General features: G+C 56.7%; 1 protein-coding gene across 1 annotated transcript in view; it reads right to left on the minus strand.

Annotated features, from left to right (window-relative positions):
* STX18 (syntaxin 18) overlaps window positions 1-20,120 on the minus strand; it is a 145,463-nt gene extending 125,343 nt beyond the window's left edge. Inside the window, exon 1 of the mRNA XM_029063092.2 lies at window positions 19,923-20,120. Within this exon, the coding sequence (XP_028918925.1) occupies window positions 19,923-20,087 (165 nt within the window). The 5' untranslated portion in view covers window positions 20,088-20,120. The remainder of the gene's footprint in view (window positions 1-19,922) is intronic.
* Between the last annotated feature and the right edge of the window lie 275 nt (window positions 20,121-20,395).

The following is a 20,395-nucleotide window of genomic DNA, read 5'->3' on the forward strand; positions in this document are numbered from 1 at the left end:
CGACCCCAAGGCCGAAAATCCAAGAAAGGGAAATCACAGCGGCGTTTTACTGGATTTCTTTCTGTCCCCCGCCGCCTCTCCTTTAGGCCGGCGAGGGCTCATCGGCCCCGCCGGGCTAGGCCGGGACGTTCCGCGGCCTTTTTCGGTCGGCCGCGGCCCCGAAACCACACCGCAGGTCGGATTCCGCCGGCGGCGGCCATCGGAGCCTCCCGCCGTAGCCGACCCCGATCCCGAATCCCGGGGCGGACTTCGATCCAGTCGGCCTAAAATCCCCGCGAGGAGGGAGATTTCTCAGACTCGACCCGCGGGATCCGGGGCCGCTCCGGAGAGAAGGACGGGTCCGTCGTCGAGGCGCCGGACGGCCCCGCCGATCGGCGGAACGTGGAGAGGGATCGCGCCGCCGATGAATCCGGGATACGGAAAACCGAAGGAGAGCGCGTTGAAAATTACCACCCGATCAAAAATTTGTAGCTGTCATTAAACCAGGAAAAAAAAAAAAAATACAACTTTCCAACTTGGCTCGGGAAAGAGAAATACCCCCAAGAACACGCACATCTGTTTAATATTACGAGCCGACTGTCAACATCCTAAGTGAAGTTTTAATTTAATATTTTTCCTCGCTTGATGTTTTACCTTTAATCAATGCCTCATGAGAGTATCGGCTTTCTATAAGAAACTGTTAAATATAAAGAAATGTTATTGTAGCATGTTTATAAAATCATAGTTCGAGAACTTTTTATTTTTCCAAAGCCTGACCACAACTTAATTATCTACAGGACATTCCAGGCTCACAATTGCAAGCTCCAGTTCCCAAGCAATTTTAAACAATATCTACCGTACAGGACATAGGGTACACACCAAGAGACCGCAACACGGTTATATTTCCAAAAGTCAGCATTAGGCCCTTTCGACACGGTTTTTCTTTTCATTAAGCGACATTTGTTTCCCCGCTAATCATTAAACGGTTCTCATCGCCACCGCGGGTTTCGCTTTCGCAGGGCGGCCGTCCCCCCCCCGTCCCCCCCCCCGCCCCCCGTTGTCTGTTTTCACCCTAGATCCGAAACGACCCAGTCCTCGGAGAGGAATCGGGCCGACGGCGGGGTCCGGGGAGCGTCGGGAGGAGACGGGGAGAGGCGTCTCCCCGCCCCCGCCGCGCCCGCTCTCCCTCTCTTCCCGACCCCGGGCGACAAATCCAGAAGCGCTCGTCGGAATCCCGGGCCTCTTCCCGTCCGGCTTCGGCTCCGCGCCGGCTGCCTGACCTCGGCCGAGCCGCTCCGCGGCTCTGGGCCTCGGTCGTCTCCTCGCTAAAACGGAGGTGGAGACCGACAGCCCCCGGCGAGGGCCCCCTCGATGAGCCGGACCCCTCCCCGGCGCTCAGTACGGCGCCTGGCGCGTAGTGAGCGCTTACCAGATCCCATCCTCGTCGCCGTTCTCGTGATTACTACCGTCCCGCCCGCCACGCGGAGATTTGGAAACCGTTCCCGCCCGGAGGAGAGAAGAGGGCCCGGCCCGAGGGAGGGGGACGCCAGGGACGGAAACCGCCGGCGCGAGAGCCGCGACGAGGAGGACGGCCGAAACAGCTCAGTCGGGACAGCGTCGGAGTGAAGATCTCGAGGTCCCCGCTTCCGTCCCCGGTGGCGGCAGGTCGCTTGTTTTTTCTCCCCCTTTATCCGTTCCTCCGTTCGATCGTACTGATCGAGTGCTACGTGCAGAGCGCTGTACTGAGCCCTCGGGAGAGGACGACATAACAATAAACAGACACATTCCCTGCCCACGACGAGCTTCCAGTCTGGGGAGCGGGACGGGGGAGGCGGACATCGATCCAAAGAGGTGTGAGATCTGTCCGTGGGCGCCGCGGGGCCGGGACGGGAGGTGAATAAAAGGGGCGAGTCGGGGCGACGCAGAAGCGAGAGGGAGAAGAGGAAAGGGAGGGCTTAGTCGATTAGACCGTGAGCCCGTCCCCGGGCAGGGATGGTCTCTATCGGTGGCCGGATTGTCCATTCCAAGCGCTTAGTACGGTGCTCTGCACGTACTAAGCGCTCAATAAATACTACCGAATGAATGAATGGGAAGGCCTCTCAGAGACGGGCCTTCAGTAGACCGTAAGCTTGTCGTGGGCAGGGAATGTGTCTGCTTCTTTGTCGCACTGTACTCTCCCCAGAGCTTGGTACAGTGTTCTGCACATGGTAAGCGCTTAATGAATACGATCGACTGACTTATATATATATATATATATATATATATATTAAAAAAAAGCCGAAACAACCGATTTCTTTCTCCTAAAGGTGGGCGAAGAAGGCCCGTAAAAGAAATAACCGGGAAACGATCGCAGGGTCGACCGTGGGATGTCGCGGGCAGGGAACAAGCGCTTAGTACAATGCTCCGCACACAGTAAACGCTCAATAAATACGATCCATCCGTACCAACGTGGCGACCGACTCGGTCATACTGGACTCTCCCAAGTGCTTAACAGAGTGCTCGCCACACAGTGAGCACTCAAGAGATATCACGGATAAGGCGGCTGCCGACTCTGTTACGCTGGACACTCCCGAGGGCTCGGTACAGCGTTCCGCCCACGGTAAGCGCTCAGCAAACACCACGGATCGTCTGACTGCCTCTAAGCGGGGTGGTTCTTCCCAATGCCAGGCTCGGGGAAGGGGCTGGGCAACAGAGCGGCCTGGTGGCTAGAGCCCAGGCCTGGGAGCCAGAGGGCCAGGGTTCTAATTCCGGCTCTGCCACTTGTCTGCTCTGCTGCGTGACCTTGGACAAGTCACTTCCCCGGGCCTCAGATCCCTCTAACTGCAGAATGGGGATCGCATCTCATTTCCCCTTAGCTTGACCGTGAGCCCCATATGGGACGGGGGCTGTGTCCAACCCGGTCATCCACCCCAGCCCTTAGCATCGCGCTGGGCACCTAGCAGGCGCTCAACAAAGAGCACGGTTATCGTTACCCGTCATCAACTCGGTCCGCTCCGAAATACGCTCAAGGCAGATCCGAACCCCCCCCGACAGCCGCACAGAATAACAACGGTGGTAATGACGACGATCGCGGTGTCCGTTAAGGGCCTGCTACGTGCCGTTCATCCCTTTATTCGCTCGGTCATATTTACTGAGCACTTACTGGGTGCGGAGCAGTTTACTGAGCGCCCGGAGAGGTACGACACAGTAATAAAGAGAGACGACCCCCGGCCACAACGGGTTCACGGTCTAGAGGCGGGCAGACAGACATCGATACAGGTAAAGGGGCATCAAGACATCACCGCGAGACGCGCCGGGCACCGTACTAAGCGCCGGGGTGGATCCGAGCGAACGGGCCGGAGCCGGCCCCGGTCCCACGTGCGGCTCGGACTCTTAGGGCTCCGGCAGCTCGCCGTGAACGTACAGGGGTTAGCAAGTGCTCCGCGCTGCGGCCGCAGCGGCCTCGGTTCGAATCCGAGTCACGGCATCGCGGACGCAACGGCACGGCAAGGGGCCTCATTTCCGAGAAGCGGCGTGGCTCAGTTTCAAAAGCCCTGGCTCGGGAGTCGGAGGTCAAGGGTTCGAATCGCGGCTCTGTGGCTTGGCAGCTGGGTGACTGGGCCTCAGTTCCCTCATCTGTAAAACGGGGATGAAGACCGTGAGCCTCACGTGGGACCACCTCATTCCCCTGGATCTCCCCCAGCGCTTACGACGGTGCTCTGCACGTAGTAAGTGCTTAACAAATACCAACTTTATTGTTATTCTTATTTTCCGGATGAGGGAACCGAGGCCCGGAGAAGCGAAGGGACCGGCCCCAGGTCACCCAGCGGGCAAGCGGCGGAGCCGGGATTGGAACCCGTGACCTCCTGAGGCGCGAGCCCGGGCTCTGGCCGTTAGGCCTTCCCCGGAAAACGCTAACCGTGTCGTCTCCGACGACTCCTCCGGCCTCTGGAGCCTTCCTCCCCCGTCGGCCCGTCTCCCCCTCCACGTCTCTCCCCCACCCGGCTAACTCCCTCACCCTCTCTCTGGACCGTGGCCGCTCCCCACGCCTTTCATTCGTTCAACAGTATTTACTGAGCGCTTGCTACGCGCAGAGCACTGGACCGAGCGCGTGGAATGTACGAATCGGCAACGGCCAGCGACGGTCCCTGCCCTCTGACGGGCTCACGGTCCAATCGGGGGAGACGGACGGACGAGAACAGCGTGGCTCGGTGAAAAGAGCCCGGGCTTGGGAGTCAGAGTTCATGGGTTCGAATCCCGGCTCCGCCACCTGTCAGCTATGTGACCGTGGGCGAGTCACTTCACTTCTCTGTGCCTCGGTTCCCTCATCTGTAAAATGGGGATCAACCGTGAGCCTCACGTGGGACGACCCGATGACCCTGTATCTACCCCAGCGCTTAGAACGGTGCTCTGCACCTAGTAAGCGCTTAACAAATACCAAAAACCCCCACCAAGAACGATAGCAATAAATAGAACAGAGGGGATGTACATCTCATTTAAACAATAGCAAATAAATAGAATCGAGGCGATGTACATCTCATTAACAAAATAAATAGGGTGATGAAGATCTATACGGTCGAGCGGACGAGTACGGTGCTGAGGGGAGGGGACGGGAGAGGGGGAGGAGCGGAGGGAAAGGGGGGAGAAGGGGGCTCAGCTGAGGAGGGGTGAAGGGGGGTAGAGGGGGAGCAGAGGGAAAAGGGGGAGCTCGGTGTGGGAAGGCCTCTTGGCCTTCGCCTCCTGCTCCTCACCCTGCGCCCTCCCGCTAGGATCCGGGAGCTCCCAGACCCCCGCCGCCATCCGTACGCGGCGACACGCGATCACGCGACTCCGAACCACGGCACCGGCACCACGGCCTGCAAACGACCAACGCCGGTCCCCCCGACCTTTAACCGGGTCTGGCCCAAAATCGCTCATCCCGCCGTCCGGTGGGTCCGGACGCGGTCCGGGGCCGGGCGACCCACCTCACGCCGGCCGGCCGCCGGTTCGGGATCGGGCCTGCTGCGGTAGCAACAGATCTTTCCTAACAATCATCAGCAGTAATGTTATCGATAACAGTGGTACTTTTTACGCGCTTCCAGGTGCCAGGCACTATGCTAAGCGTTGGGGAAGATGATGATGATGATACTGATGGCATCCGTTAAGCGCTTACTATGTGCAGAGCACTGTGCTAAGCGCTGGGGGGGGGGATACAAGGTGATCAGGTTGCCCCACGGGGGGCTCACAGTCTTCGTCCCCCTTTTACAGATGAGGGAACCGAGGCCCAGAGAAGTCGAGGGACTTGCCCAAGTCTACCCCGGCGCTTGCTACAGAGTAAGAGCTTAGAGAAGCAGCGTGGCTCAATGGAAAGAGCCCGGGCTTGGGAGTCAGAGGTCATAGGTTCGAATCCCGGCCCTGCCACTTGTCGGCTGTGTGACCGTGGGCGAGTCACTTCACTTCTCGGGGCCTCAGTTCCCTCATCTGTAAAATGGGAATTGAGACCGTGAGCCTCCCGTGGGACAACCTGATGACCCTGTATCTACCCCAGCACTTAGAACAGTGCTCTGCACAGAGTAAGCGCTTAACAGATACCAATGTTAATAACAAATGCCACAATTATTATTATTATTTATTCGGGCAATCGTATTTGTCAAGCGCCGTGTGCAGAGCACTGCAGTAAGCGCTTGGGAAAGCACGATACAACAATAAATGGACACAACCCCCACCCACGTCGGGTTTATCATTACAGGGTGGGGAGATGAGAAGTTACCTGGTAAAGGCCCCCCGGGAGAGATGTGATTTTCGAAAACGCAGAAGGGCGATGGGGATGGGAGAGCGGAGGGACGCGGAGAGTGGGATTCTGCCGGATGGAATTGGGGAAAACCGGTTCCGCTGACCCCCACCTTTGGAGGAAAAGGAGGAGGGGAAAGTCAGGAGAGTCATTCCGTGGCGCCCCCTCCCTCAACGCTCCACGGGGGAGACGGGGGTCGGGGAGGAACCAGAGGGGCGAGACTGGGGGAAGGAGACCCTCGGCCGTCTAGGAGACGGGACGCAGCCCGGCTCTGGGCCTGGGAGAGGAGGTGATGAGGACGGCTCCTGCCAGGGACCGGGGAGGGGCCCAGGTCCGACGACTGCAGGGGCCCGAGGTGCCTTTTCATTTTGATTTTTTTTTAAATGGTATTTGCTAAGTGCCTCCGTCGTGCCAGGGGCCGTCCTAAGCGCTACGGTGGATCCGAGCCGATCGGGTGAGACGCGGTCCCTGTCTCTCGTGGGGCTCACGCTCTTAATCCCCATTTTCCGGAGGAGGGAACTGAGGCCCGGGGAAGTGCGGTGCCTTGTCCAAAGTCACACGGCTGACAAGTGGCGGAGCCGGGATGAGAACTCGGGTCCTTCCGCCTCCCGGTGCCGGGCTTATAATAATAATAGACGACGATGATGATGGCATTTGTTTAGCGCTTATTATGTGCCCGTTTAGACTGTGAGCCCGTCACTGGACGGGGATCATCTCTACCTGTTGCCGAACTGTATATTCCAAGGGCTTAGTACAGCGCTCTGTGCTCAGTAAATACGACGGAATGAATGCGCCAAGCACCGTTTTAAGCGCCGGGGTGGATACGAGGTAATGAGGTTGTCCCATGAGGGGCTCACAGTCGTGATCCCCATTTATCCACGAGGCCCGGTGCTTAGTACAGCGCCTGGCCCATAGGGAGCGCTTACCAAATACCCTAATCATTATCATCAGGCCACGCTGCTTCCCCTAGGAGCGACGGGCTTAGGCGGATCACGGCTCCTCCTCCTATTCCCGGATTTCCGACCAACCACCAATCCCTACCGATCCCTACGGTTATAAGCGGGGGTGACGCTCGGGCTCCTTCCTCTCCGCCTACGGAGAGAAGTTCATTTAATGGGATTTACTGAGCGCTCGCCGCGGGCAGAGCGCCGTACCAATGGCTCGGGAGAAGAAGTTGGGTTGGAGGAATTCACTCGCTCACACTGATTGAATGGTCACGTTCGGGGAACGCTCCGCAGCTCTGGGGGGTTTTGGTCGTTGGACGGTGCTCTGCACACGCTAAGCGCTCAGTCCGTACGACCGAATCCATCTCTTTCCGTCTCGTGGAAGCCGATGAAGCTTTCTAAATTCTTCAGCGGCGTCCTCTAGACCGTAAGCTCGTCCTCTCGACTGGAAGCTCGTTGTGGGCAGGGAGCGCGTCCGTTACGCTTCGCACACAGTGAGCGCTCAACAAATGCCTTCGCTATCATTACGTTGTTCTGCTCTACTCTTCCAAGTGCTCGGCACAGTGCTCGCCGCCCAACGCGCTCAATAAATGCCACTGAATGAATGAATCCTCGAATCGACGATAGTTAGATCCAGTCCTTTCTTTCCCCATCAACTATTCATTATTATAATGCCATTTTAAAAGAACGTATATAATAATAATAATGTTGGTATTTGTTAAGCGCTATGTGCAGAGCACTGTTCTAAGCGCTGGGGTAGACACAAGGGAATCAGGTTGTCCCACGTGGGGCTCACAGTCTTAATCCCCATTTTACAGGCGAGGGAACTGAGGCACAGAGAAGTTAAGCGACTTGCCCAAGGTCAATAATGATGGCATTTGTTAAGTACTTACGATGTGCCAAGCACTGTTCTAAGCACTGAGCAGTATATATACACTAATAATGATAATGATGGCATTTGTGGAAAGAGCCCGGGCTTGGCAGTCAGAGGTCATGGGTTCGAATCCCGGATCCGCCACTTGTCAACTGTGTGACCGTGGGCAAGTCACTTCACTTCTCGGCCCCGCTCCGGTCTATTCTTCACTCCGCCGCCCGGCTCATCTTCCCGCAGAAACGATCTGGGCCTGTCACTCCCCTTCTTAAACAACTCCGGTGGTCGCCTATCGACCTCCGCTCCAAACAAAAACTCCTCACTCTAGGCTTCGAGGCTCTCCGTCACCTCGCCCCTTCCTACCTCTCCTCCCTTCTCTCTTTCCACCGCCCACCCCGCACGCTCCGCTCCTCCGCCGCCCACCTCCTCGCCGTCCCTCGGTCTCGCCCGTCCCGCCGTCGACCCCCGGGCCGCGTCCTCCCGCGGTCCCGGAACGCCCTCCCTCCTCACCTCCGCCAAACCGATTCTCTTTCCCTCTTCAAAACCTTACTTAAAAATCACCTCCTCCGAGAGGCGTTCCCAGACTGAGCTCCTCTTCCCCCTCTACTCCCTCTGCCATCCCCCCTTTACCTCTCCGCAGCTTAACCCTCTTTTTCCCCTTTTCCCTCCGCTCCTCCACCTCTCCCTTCCCATCCCCACGGCACCGTACTCGTCCGCTCGACTGTATATCTTTTCGTTACCCTATTTATTTTGTTAATGAATTGTACATCGCCTCGATTCTATTTAGTCGCCATCGGTTTCTACGAGACGTTCTTCCCCTCGACTCTATTCATCGCCATCGTTCTCGTCCGTCCGTCTCCCCCGATCAGACCGTGAGCCCGACAGACGGCAGGGACCGTCTCTATCTGTTGCCGACTTGTTCATCCCAAGCGCTTAGTACGGTGCTCTGCACATGGTAAGCGCTCAATAAACACTATTGAATGAATGAATGAATGAAGTTACCTCATCTGTAAAATGGGGATTAACTGTGAGCCTCACGTGGGACGACCTGATTCCCCTGTATCCACCCCAGCGCTTAGAACAGTGCTCTGCACATAGGAAGCGCTTAACAAATACCAACATTATTATTAAGTGCTTAAGATGGGCCAAGCACTGTTCTAAGCCCTGGGCAGTATATACACTAATATTAATAATGATAACGATGGCATTTGTTAAGTGCTTACGATGGGCCAAGCACTGTTCTAAGCACTGAGCAGTACAGACACTAATAATAATAATAATGATTGCATCTGTTAAGCACCTACGATGTGCCAAGCACCGTTCTAAGCACTGTGCAGTATATACACTAATAATAAGAATAATAATAATGATGATGGCATCTGTTAAGCGCTTAGGATGTGTCCAGCACTGTTCTAAGCACTTACCAGTATAGACACTAATAATAATGATAATAGTAATAATGATGGCATCTGTTAAGTGCTTACGATGTGTCAAGCACTGTTCTAAGCGCTGGGGGAGATAGGAGGTCATCAGCATGTCCCCCTGGAGGGGCTCCCAGTCTCAATCAGCGTGGCTCAGTGGAAAGAGCCCGGGCTTCGGAGTCAGAGGTCATGGGTTCGAATCCCGGCTCCGCCGCTTGTCCGCTGTGTGACTGTGGGCAAGTCACTTCTCTTCTCTGGGCCTCAGCGACCTCATCTGTAAAATGGGGGTGAAGACCGGGAGCCTCACGTGGGACAACCCGATGACCCCGCATCTCTCCCGGCGCTTAGAACGGTGCTCGGCACATAGCAAGCGCTTACCCAACACATTATTATGATTAATCCCCATTTTCCAGACGAGGTAACCGAAGCACGGAGAAGTGCAGTGGCTCGCCCACGGACAGCCGGCAGACTAGCGGCGGGGCCGGGATTCGAACCCACGTCCTCCGACTCCCGAGCCCGGGCTCTTGCCACGCAGCCACGATCCAGTCCTTTCCCCAACGACTACTCATCATAAAATGCCATTTTAAAAGGAAGTATATACTCTCTACAGCGACAGCAGGAAAGCAAAGACAGAAGAAGGATAAGGCGGAATGAGACCGATAACGGGTTACACATTCGAATCCAGCCCGGGCTTAGGGTCCGAAAGCCACAGAGATCGTTTCCGTCCCCCGACCATTCAGTGGGCTGCGCTAAATACGCCGCGAGCTTCACCTCAGATCTTAACGGGAAGCGTTCGCGTCCGAAAATAAAACCCCCGTTTAGAAAAAAAACCGAACGACAGAAAACCGAAACCGCACCAGCTCACCCAAACTAACTGGGATCATTAACGTCACGGCAGAAGAACCGTCGGAGATTAGAAGGCCGAGTCGACGGTTAAAGTCTCCCCGGGTTCGGGGTGGGACCGTCCCGGCGGATCGGTGGAAGAGAGCCCCGAGGTCCCCCAGAGAGGCGGCCCGCCGCTCGTCCGGGTCGTGGGTCCTGATCCCCGCTCCGCCGCTCGTCCGCTGTGTGACCTTGGGCAAGTCACTTCACCTCTCTGGGCCTCGGTGCCCTCATCCGGAAAATGGGGACGAAGACCGGGAGCCCCACGGGGGATAAGGACCGTGTCCAACGCGACTACCTCGTCTCCACCCCGGCGCTCAGTACAGTGCCCGGCACGAAGTAAAGCGCTTATCAATACCGCGTTATTTTACTTATTATTTAGTCGGCGGCTCCGGGTTCCCGATCTCGGCCCCTCGCCGTCCCGCTTCCCCCACCATCCCCCTCCTGGTTCCCGTCCGGCCGACTTCGTGAGCCCTTGGGGCTGGGTAGGCTGGTCCGTCCACCTCCACGGCCCGCCCCACGGTCATTAAACAGCGGTATGGTCCGCTGCGTGTGCAACGAACACAATGATGTCACACCTCACCGGGCCTCAGGAGTCTCCCCGCCGCCCCCTGCCCCGGGGCTAAGCGCCCGGCCGGCCGCTCCGCTCGAGACCTTCGACCCCGGGGTGGCGGCCATCACGAAGAGGTGTCGCGTCGCCCCGAGGCGACGGCCTACCGGTTCGGCGGCCATCTCGGAGAGGTGCCGTGCGGTCGCCCGAGGCGACGGCCTACCGCCTCGGCGGCCGCCTCGGAGAGGCGTCCCGTGGCCCCCCGAGGCCACGGCCTACCGCCGCGGCGGCCCCCATCTCGGAGAAGGTTTGCCGTGCGGTCCCCGAGCGACGGCCTAGCCGCCTCGGGGGCCGCCTCGGAGAGGCGTCCCGTGGCCCCCCGAGGCGACGGCCTACCGCTTCGGTGGCCGCCTCGGAGAGGTGCCCTGAGCCCGTGACCCGTCACCTCGACGGCCACCTCGGAGAGGCGGCTTGCGGCCCCGAGGCCGCGGCCTACCACCTTGGCGGCCTCGGTGACTCCTCTCGAGCAGAAGCTCTGTCAGCCCCTTGTGGGCAGGGGATGCGTCTACCACCTCTGTCGTACTGTATTCTCCCAAGGGCTTAGTACAGCGCTCTGCAGGCGCTCAATAATCACCACTGACCGACGGACCGATCTCGGCTACGGCCCGCTACCGCGCACGGCTATCAGGAGAGGAGTGACGCTTTCTGAGCGGAAGCTCTGCCAGCTTCTCGTGGGCAGCGGAGGTGTTTACCACCTCTGGTGTACTGTACTCTTCCCAGCGTTTGGTACAGTGCTCTGCACACAGTAAGCCCTCAGTAAATAACATGAGAGTGATCGATTGGTACGGATCAGCGGCGGGGAGGGAAAGTCAAACAGCTTCAGACGCCGCCAAAGCCCCGTCTCTTCCTCTCTCCGGGTTCACATCTCCTCCCGCCTTCAGGACATCTCTACTCGGCCGCCTCCCGCCACCGCAAACTCGACGTGCCCAGGACCGAGCTCCTTTTCTTCCCTCCCAAACCGTCCTCTCCCTGACGTCCCCGTCACTGGGGACGGCACCACCGTCCTTCCCGTCTCCCGGGCCCGCGACCTCGGTGTCATCCTCGACTCCGCTCTCTCATTCGCCCCACACATCCAATCCGTCACCAACACCTGCCGCTCTCACCTTGACGACGTCGCCAAGATCCGCCCTTTCCTCTCCGTCCAAACTGCTCCCTTGCTGGCACAAGCTCTCATCATATCCCCGCTGGATGACTGCATCAGCCTCCTTGCAGACCTCCCAACCTCCTGTCTCTCCCCGCTTCAGTCTATACTTCATTCCGCTGCACAGATCATCTTCCTTCAGAAACGCTCTGGGCATGTCACTCCCCTCCTCAAAAATCTCCAGTGGTTGCCTATCACCTCCATACCAAACAAAGACTCCTCACCCTTGGCTTCCAAGCTGTCCGTCACCTCGCCCCCTCCTACCTCACCTCCCTCCTCTCCTCCTCCATCCCAGCCCGCACGCTTCGCTCCTCTCCTCATGTTCCCTCGTTCTCGCCCGTCCCGCCGTCGACCCCCGGTCCACGTCCTCCCGCTGTCCCGGAACGCCCTCCCTCCTCACCCCCGCCAAACTGACTCCCTTCCCCTCTTCAAAGCCCTACTGAGAGCTCACCTCCTCCGGGAGGCCTTCCCGGACTGAGCCCCTTTTGCTCAGCTCCCCCTCCCTTTCACGTCACTCTGACTCGCTCCCTTCCCTCCTTCCCCCATCTACCCGCCCCACGGTACATATATACATCGATGTCTGTTCACTTGTATCGATGTCCGAACCCTCCCCCAGACTGTAAGCCCGTTGTGGGCAGGGATTGTCTCTGTTTATTGCCGAACTGTCCTTTCCCAGCGCTAGGTACAGTGCTCCGCACGCAGTAAGCGCTCAGTAACTACAACTGAATGAATGAAAAGCAGCACACAACAACAGCCCGGCATCGGGTTCAGCGTTCGCCCAAGAGCTGTGTTAGCGCGGCTCGGCTCCTCCCCTGGGTCTCTCGGGGGCGCGTTTCGCCTGCAGACGCGAAGCACGGGTACGCGACAAATACTGAGCCCAGGGCGCGTTAGCACACCCGTGGGGACAAGGGTCACCGTGCGCACGGAAATGGGACTTGGAATCTGTGCAGGGGTATCCTCCGCAAAGCCCCGGTCTGCCCCACTATCCTTGTCGTACGCCGTGGAGTCGTCTCCGACCCGCAGCGACGCCACGGACGCATCTCTCTCACAACGCCCCACCTCCATTTGCAGTCGTTCCCGGGGTGGATCCAGAGAGTTTCTTGGTCAAAATCCAGAAGTGGTTTACCATCGCCTCCTTCCGCGCGGTCGATTTGAGTCTCCGCCCTCGACTCTCTCTCACGCCACCGCCGCCCAGCGCAGGTGAGTTTTGACTAGTAGCCGAGGGCCTGCCGCTCGCTAGCCACTGGCCAGACCGGGAATGGGATGGACGGGCCTCTCTTTCACTCTCCCTCCCGTAGCCGAGACCGGTAAAGGGCCGGGAACTCTCCAGGTGCCACCCTGAGAGGGGGGACCCACTAGTACATTTATTTTATAGGTTCCCCCCGCTGGGTAAAACCCCGGCTCTCACTTCTACAATTAGCGATCAAAGTCCTCGCATATTAGGTAGGGCTTGGGTTTGGCCTTGAGTTCCAAGTTGACTGTAGGGCATTTTTCCTCCAAAAAATAATAAAAACCCCCACCCACACGGAAATGTGTCATGAGACGTTCTTCCCCTCGATTCTATTTATCGCCGTTGTTCTTGTCTGTCCGTCTCCCCCGATGAGAATGTGAGCCCGTCAAAGGTCAGGGACCGCCTCTACCTGTTGCCGATCTGTCCATTCCAAGCGCTCAGTCCAGTGCTCTGCACATAGTAAGCGCTCAATAAATACTATTGAATGAATGAATAATAACGATGACGTCCGTTAAGCGCTTACTGTGTGTCAAGCACTGTTCTAAGCACTGGGGTAGATAAAAGGTAATCGGGTTGTCCCACGTGGGGCTCACAGTCTTCACCCCCATTTTCCAGATGAGGGAACTGAGGCACAGAGAAGTGAAGTGGCTTGTCCGGGTCACGCGGCAGACAAGTGGCGGAGCCGGGATTAGAAACTGCGTCCTCTGACTCGCGGGCCCGGCCTCTTTCCACTAGGCCACGCTGCTTCTCCATTTTAAAAAGATGGGCCGAATGCCCCAGCAGGGGTAAGAAAGGCATTTACTGTCACTAGACTGGAAGCTCGTTGGGGGCGGGGAAGGAGTCTCCTAACTGTGTTGTACTGGACCCTCCCAGGTGCTTAGTACAGGGCTCTGCACGTAATAAAAGCAAAATAAATTCATTCATTCAATCGTACTTATCAGTCGATCGATACCATTCTAGACTGTCAGCCCGTCGTTGGGTAGGGATTGCCTCTATCTGTCGCCGAACCGTCCTTGCTGCACACAGTAAGCGCTCAATAAATACGACTGAATGAACTGATCGATTGGTTGACTGACTGTGGGTAGGGAGCATGTCCGCCACCTGTCAGCTGTGTGACTTTGGGCAAGTCGCGTGACTTCTCGGTGCCTCGGCGACCTCATCTGTAAAATGGGGACTGAGACTGTGAGCCTCACATGGGACGACCTGATTACCCCGTACGCCCCCCAACGCTTAGCACAGTGCTCGGCACATTGGAGGCGCTCAACAAATACCAACATTAACATGTCTACCAACTCGGCTGGATCGTACTCTCCCAAGCGCTTCCCCCAGTGCCGGGCACACAGTGAGCGCTCAGTAAATTCCATCGATCGACCGACTTGCTGGTTGGGCGACGGTACTCTCCCAACCTCTTAATATAGTGCTCTGTGCCCGCTAAGCGCTCCAGAAATCCCGGTTATTGGCTGATCTGGGGCAGGGAACGTGTCAACAAAATTTACTGAAACGCGCTCTCCAAAATGCTTAGCACGGCGCTCGGCACACAGTAAGCACTCAGAAAGTAGCAGTGATTGACTGCTTTGGCGTATCCGAAGGCGAAAGCTCAGTTGTACTTCTCCACCCACCCTCTAATGGAGCAAACTCCCAAAGTCCCGGAGATGTCTAGCTCCCGCCTGGGATTCGTCCCGTCCCAACATGGACCTCTCTGGTCAAAGCCCGTCCGTCGCCCGGTGCCCCCGGCGACCGAAGCCAATTCATTCGATTCATTCCATAGCATTTAGTGAGCGCTTGCTATGTGCAGCGCACTGTACTAAGCGCTTGAGCCAAACCTGGGCACCACCTCCTGCTTCCTGATATCGGCCCTCTCCCTTCAGCTGGGAATCACCCCAGTGCTCCGGGAAACTTTAATCAGGCCGTTTCTGGAGTCAAGTGGATTCCTCGTTATCATTTTTTGGTTTTTCTTCTGATTGAAAAGGACTACAGACAGGTTGCTGAAAAAGTTGGGCTCTCTGTACGCTTGCATTAGCGTGGTTCAGTGGGTAGAGCCCGGGCCTGGGAGTCAGAAGAACCTGGGTTCTAATGCCGGCTCCGCCACCTGTCTGCTGTGTGACTATGGGCAAGCCACTTCACTTCTCTGTGCCTCAGTTCCCTCATCTGTAAAATGGGGATGAAGACTGTGAGCCCCACGTGGGACAACCTGATGACCCTGTATCTAACCCAGCGCTTAGAACAGCGCTCTGCACGTAGTAAGCGCTCAACAAATACCAGTATTATTACTCGGGGCCTCGGTTACCTCATCTGCAAAAAGTGGGGATGAAGACACGGAGCCCAATGTAGGGAAAGGACCGTGTCCAACCCGATTAACCTGTATCCACCCAGCAGCGCGGCTCAGTGGAAAGAGCCCGGGCTTGGGACTCGGTGGTCATGGGTTCGAATCCCGGCTCCGCCGCTTGCCAGCTGGGTGACTTTGGGCAAGTCACTTCACTTCTCTGTTCCTCAGTTACCACATCTGTAAAACGGGGATTAAAACCGTGAGCCCCACGTGGGACAACCTGATCGCCTTATATCCCCCCAGCGCTTACAACGGTGCTTTGCACATAGTAAGCGCTTAACAAATACCAACATTATTATTATTATTAACAGTCCTTGGCACATAGCAAGTGCTCAACCAGTGAAACGAGTACTTGAGAAGCATCAAGGTCTAGTGGCAAGAGAACGGGCTTGGGAGTCTGAGGTCGTGGGTTCTAATTTACTAAATGCTGGGAAAACTTTCTCAGCCCGTGGGCGTGTGCTGGGTCTCTCGGGGGAGTCTGGCGAAGCGGAAAAAGCACGGGCCTGGTTTCTAATCCCGGCTCCGCCGCTTGTCTGCCGTGTGGCCTTGGGCAAGTCACTTCACTTCTCTGGGCCTCATTTACCTCATCTGGAAAATGGGGATTAAGATTGCGAGCCCCCATGCGGGACAGGGACTGTCCAAACCAATTGGCTTGTATCCACCCCAGCGCTTGAACAGTGCCTGGAACGTAGTAAGCTCTTAACAAAAACCACAATTATTATTATTACGAAAGTCCTCTTCTTCTTAACATACCTAACAACCACCTCGAGCGGGAAACTAGGGCATAAACCACTTCACCCACAATCTCTCTGCAATCCACTGTAGCTTTGGGCGGAAGGCCATGACTTTACAATCCGACACAGGGGGGAAAAACACAGACAAAACATTACGGTGAAAATGCAGAGGCCATTCCCCCACAGTCTCAATTCAAACTCATCAGGTGTTACGTGCAATTAAGTCTGGATTCTGGAGATAAATCACTCACGCTCAGAGAGAGGGAATCGGATCAGTTTAACCTCTTTCTGGGAACAAAAAAATTCTCTCTCCAGACAAATCCACATCCTCAGATATTCCCTCTTGTTAATACCAAGTTTTAGCCGCTTCAAAAACTGACCAGCTTCCCTCTCTCCTCCGGAACGTCACCGGCCGCATGGGGTCCTGTTCTCCCGAGTTCAGTGATCCTATTTTCTGAGCGCTTCCGCAGCACTGTACTGAGCAGCTGGGAGACAGAGTTGGTGGACACATTCCCTGCTCACAACAAGCTCACAGTCTAGAGGGGGGTGACACGTTTATATCAATAAAAAGTGGATAGTTACATAAATAAATTAAGGATCTGTACATGAATAAGTGATGTGGGGGCTGAGGGAGGGGTGGATAAAGGCAGCAAATCAGAGCCACACAGAAGGGAGTGGGAAAAGAGGAAATGAGATCTTAGAGAGGGAAGGTCTCATTCATTCATTCAATAGTATTTAATAATGTTGGTATTTGTTAAGCGCTTACTATGTGCAGAGCACTGTTCTAAGCGCTGGGATAGATACAGGGTCATCAGGTTGTCCCACGTGAGGCTCACAGTTAATCCCCATTTTACAGCTGAGGGAACTGAGGCCCAGAGAACTTAAGTGACTTGCCCACAGTCACACAGCTGACGAGTGGCAGAGCCGGGAGTCGAACTCATGACCTCCGACTCCGAAGCCCAGGCTCTTTCCACTGAGCCACGCCGCTTCCCATACCGAGCCCTTACTGTGCGCAGAGCGCTGTACTGAGCACTGGAGAAAGCACGCCTCTTCGATAAGGCTCCGAGGGCGCGGAGAGTCACTGTCTGTCGGATATGAGGAGGGAGGGCGTTGCGGGCCAGAGGCAGGACCCGGAGGAGCCATCGGTGATGAGGCGGACGAGATCGAAGTACAGCGAGTAGGTTGACGTCAGAGGAGCGAAGTGCGCGGGCGGGGTTGTGGCGGGAGCGTAGCGAGGTGAGGTAGGAGGGGTGAGGAGAATGAAGGCTTTAAAGCCGGGGGTAAGGACTTTCTGTTTCACGTGGAGGCGGATGGACACCACTGGAGGTTCTTGAGGAGGGGGGAAACGTGCACTGAACGTTTTTGTAGAAAAATGATCCAGGCGGCAAAGTGAAGTCTGGACTGGAGTGGGGCGAAACAGGAGGCGGATAAGGCCCACCCCGAACGCTCCGCTCCTCCGCCGCCCACCTCCTCACCGTCCCTCGGTCTCGCCCATCCGGCCGTCGACCCCCGGGCCGCGTCCTCCCGCGGTCCCGGAACGCCCTCCCTCACCTCCGCCAAACTGATTCTCTTCCCCTCTTCAAAACCTTACTTAAAATTCACCTCCTCCAAGAGGCCTTCCCACAGAGCTCCCCCCTTTTTCCCTCTGCTCCCTCTACCCCCCTTCACCTCTCCGCAGCTAAACCCTCTTCTTCCCCCTTTCCCTCTCCTCCTCCCCTCTCCCTTCCCATCCCCTCGGCACCGTACTCGTCCGCTCGACTGTCTAGATCTTTACCACCCTATTTATTTTGTTTAATGAGATGTACGTCGCCCTGATTCTATTTAGTCGCCATTGTTTTTTACGAGATGTTCTTCCCCTCGACTCTATTCATCGCCATCGTTCTCGTCCGTCCGTCTCCCCCGGTAAGACCACGAGCCCGTCAAACGGCAGGGACCGCCTCTATGGGTGGCCGACTCGTTCATTCCACGCGCTCAGTACAGTGCTCTGCACATAGTAAGCGCTCAATAAATACTATCGAATGAATGAATGGACAATCACGACGGGATGGGATGAAGGCCTGGCTTAAGGGGGTAGCAGTTTGGATGGAGAGGAAAGGGTGAATCTTAGCAATGTTGTGAAGGTTGAGCCATGAGGATTTAGTGTCAGATTGACCGTACGGGTGAATTAGAGACGAGAGTCAAGGATAACGCAAGGTTCTGGGCTTGAGAGGCAGCCACGACGGGTGGTGCTTTCTACCGCGATGGGAAAATCAAGCGAAGGACCCGAAGATGAGGGTTCTGTTTGGGACATGTTAACCTTGAGGTGGCAGCGGGACATCCGGGTAGAGATGTCCTGAAGGCAGGACATTCGATTCGTATTTTTCGAGCGCTTGCTGTGTGCAGAGCACCGTACTAAGCGCTTGGAATGTGCAATTCGGCAACAGATGGAGACCGTCCACGCCCGGCGACGGGCTCACAATCTATGCGAGAATGCAGAGAGGGAGCGCGATCAGGGCTGGAGATGTATCTACCCCAGTGTTTAGAACCCTGCTTGGCACATAGTATGCGCTTAACAAATACCATAATTAATTAATTCCCCCACTTGTCTGCTGTGCGACCTTGGGCAAGTCACTTCCCTGGACCTCAGTTCCCTCATCTGTAAAATGGGGATTGTGAGTGGGAGCCCCCTGGGGGACGAGGGGCTGTTTCCAACCCCATTCGCTCGTAACCACCGTCGCGCTTAGTACGGCGCCGGGCACATAAAGACCATTAAAAAAACAACAACACAGAAGGAGCCCCTTCTTAGAAATGTTGAGGGAAACATCCCAGGCAGGCAAGTCCTGGAACCTCAGAAGCTGCACGGTCATTGTCTTCTAGACTGTGAGCCCGTTGCTGGGGAGGGATTGTCTCTCTCTGTTGCCAAATTGTACTGTCCAAGCGCTTAGTACAGTGCTCTGCACACAGTAAGCACTCAATAAATACAATTGAATGATTGAACACACCCAGACAGGCGAGTCCTCCTCTGCTCCTCCTCCCCTGCCCATTCCCCCTTCTCCTCCCCACTGCCCCTGTGCATATTTGCATGTGTTAATTACTCTATTTATTTTGTTAATGACGTGTCTATATCTAGCGTGGCTCAGTGGAAAGAGCCCAGGCTTGGGAGTCAGAGGTCATGGGTTCGACTCCCGGCTCTGCCACTTGTCACTTGTGTCACTGTGGGCAAGTCACTTCACTTCTCTGGGCCTCAGTTACCTCATCTGCAAAATGGGGATGAAGACCGTGAGCCTCACGTGGGACAACCTGATGACCCTGTATCTCCCCCAGCGCTTAGAACAGTGCTCTGCACATAGTAAGCGCTTAACAAATACCAACATTATTAATCTATTTTGATGGTATTGATGCCTGACTACTTATTTTGCTCTGCTGTCTCCCCCGTTTAGACCGTGAGCCCGTCGTTGGGGAGGGATGGCCTCTATCTGTTGCCAAATTGTACAGTCCAAGCGCTTAGTACAGTGCTCTGCACCAGTAAGGGCTTAATAACAGTCGTTTAATAATAATGTTGGTATTTGTTAAGCGCTTATTAGGTGCAGAGCACTGTTCTCAGCGCTGGGGGAGATACAGGTTTAGACTGTGAGCCCGTCATTGGGCAGGGACGGTCCCTATCTGTTGCCGAACTGTGGACTCCAAGCGCTTAGTCCAGTGCTCTGCACATAGTCTCAGCGCTCAATCAATAGAGTTGAATGAAGGAATGAATAGTAAGGACGATCGAATGAATGAATGAAGTCCCAGAAGCCGCACGGTCATTGGCTGCCCCCGATCACGTGACGAAACCTGTCAATTCCTTTCCCGTGGCAGGGGGGGGGGGGGGGGGGCGGACGCCCGGGCTGTGATTGGTCAATGGGGCGGCGCGGCGGCGGCGATTGGTCAAGGGGAGGGCGCGGCGGCGGCGATCGGCCAATGGGCGGCGGGCGCGCTGCAGCGCCCCGTGCGGAGGGTCGGGGAACCGGCCCCTGGCCCTCCCTCCCCTGGGGTCGGGGGGGGGGGGCAGCACTCACCACCTCTCGGGCGCGGCCGGAGAAGTCTCCCTTGGGCCGGGGGCTCTTCCGGAAGAGCTCATCGCGCCCGCCGTCGGGCCCCGCCACCGTCACCCCCAGCGCCTTGTTCCGCGTCTTCACCGTCTTCACGCTGGCCCGGAACAGCAGCGTGATGTCCACGGCCATGGCGCCCCGGACCCGCCGCCCCGCGCCCGCCGATGACGTCACTGGCGCGCGACGCCGCCCTCCGGCCCCGGGGCAGCCTGCCCCCCTTCCCCCCCCCCGGCCGGGGGCCCCGGGGGCCGCGCAGGCGCAGACGCCGCCTCCGCCCCCGCCCACACCTCCGCTCCGTGGGGGAGGGGGGAGTCAGCGTCTGTCACTCACTCAGTGTCAACGTCAGTCACTCCGTGCCAATCAGGCAGTCATTCAATGTCAATCAGGCAGGCAGGCATTCAGGCAGTGTCAGTCGTTCGATCATTCGGACAGTGTCGGTC

This window comes from Ornithorhynchus anatinus, chromosome 4, assembly GCF_004115215.2.
Source record: "Ornithorhynchus anatinus isolate Pmale09 chromosome 4, mOrnAna1.pri.v4, whole genome shotgun sequence".
Classification (NCBI taxonomy): Eukaryota; Metazoa; Chordata; class Mammalia; order Monotremata; family Ornithorhynchidae; genus Ornithorhynchus; species Ornithorhynchus anatinus.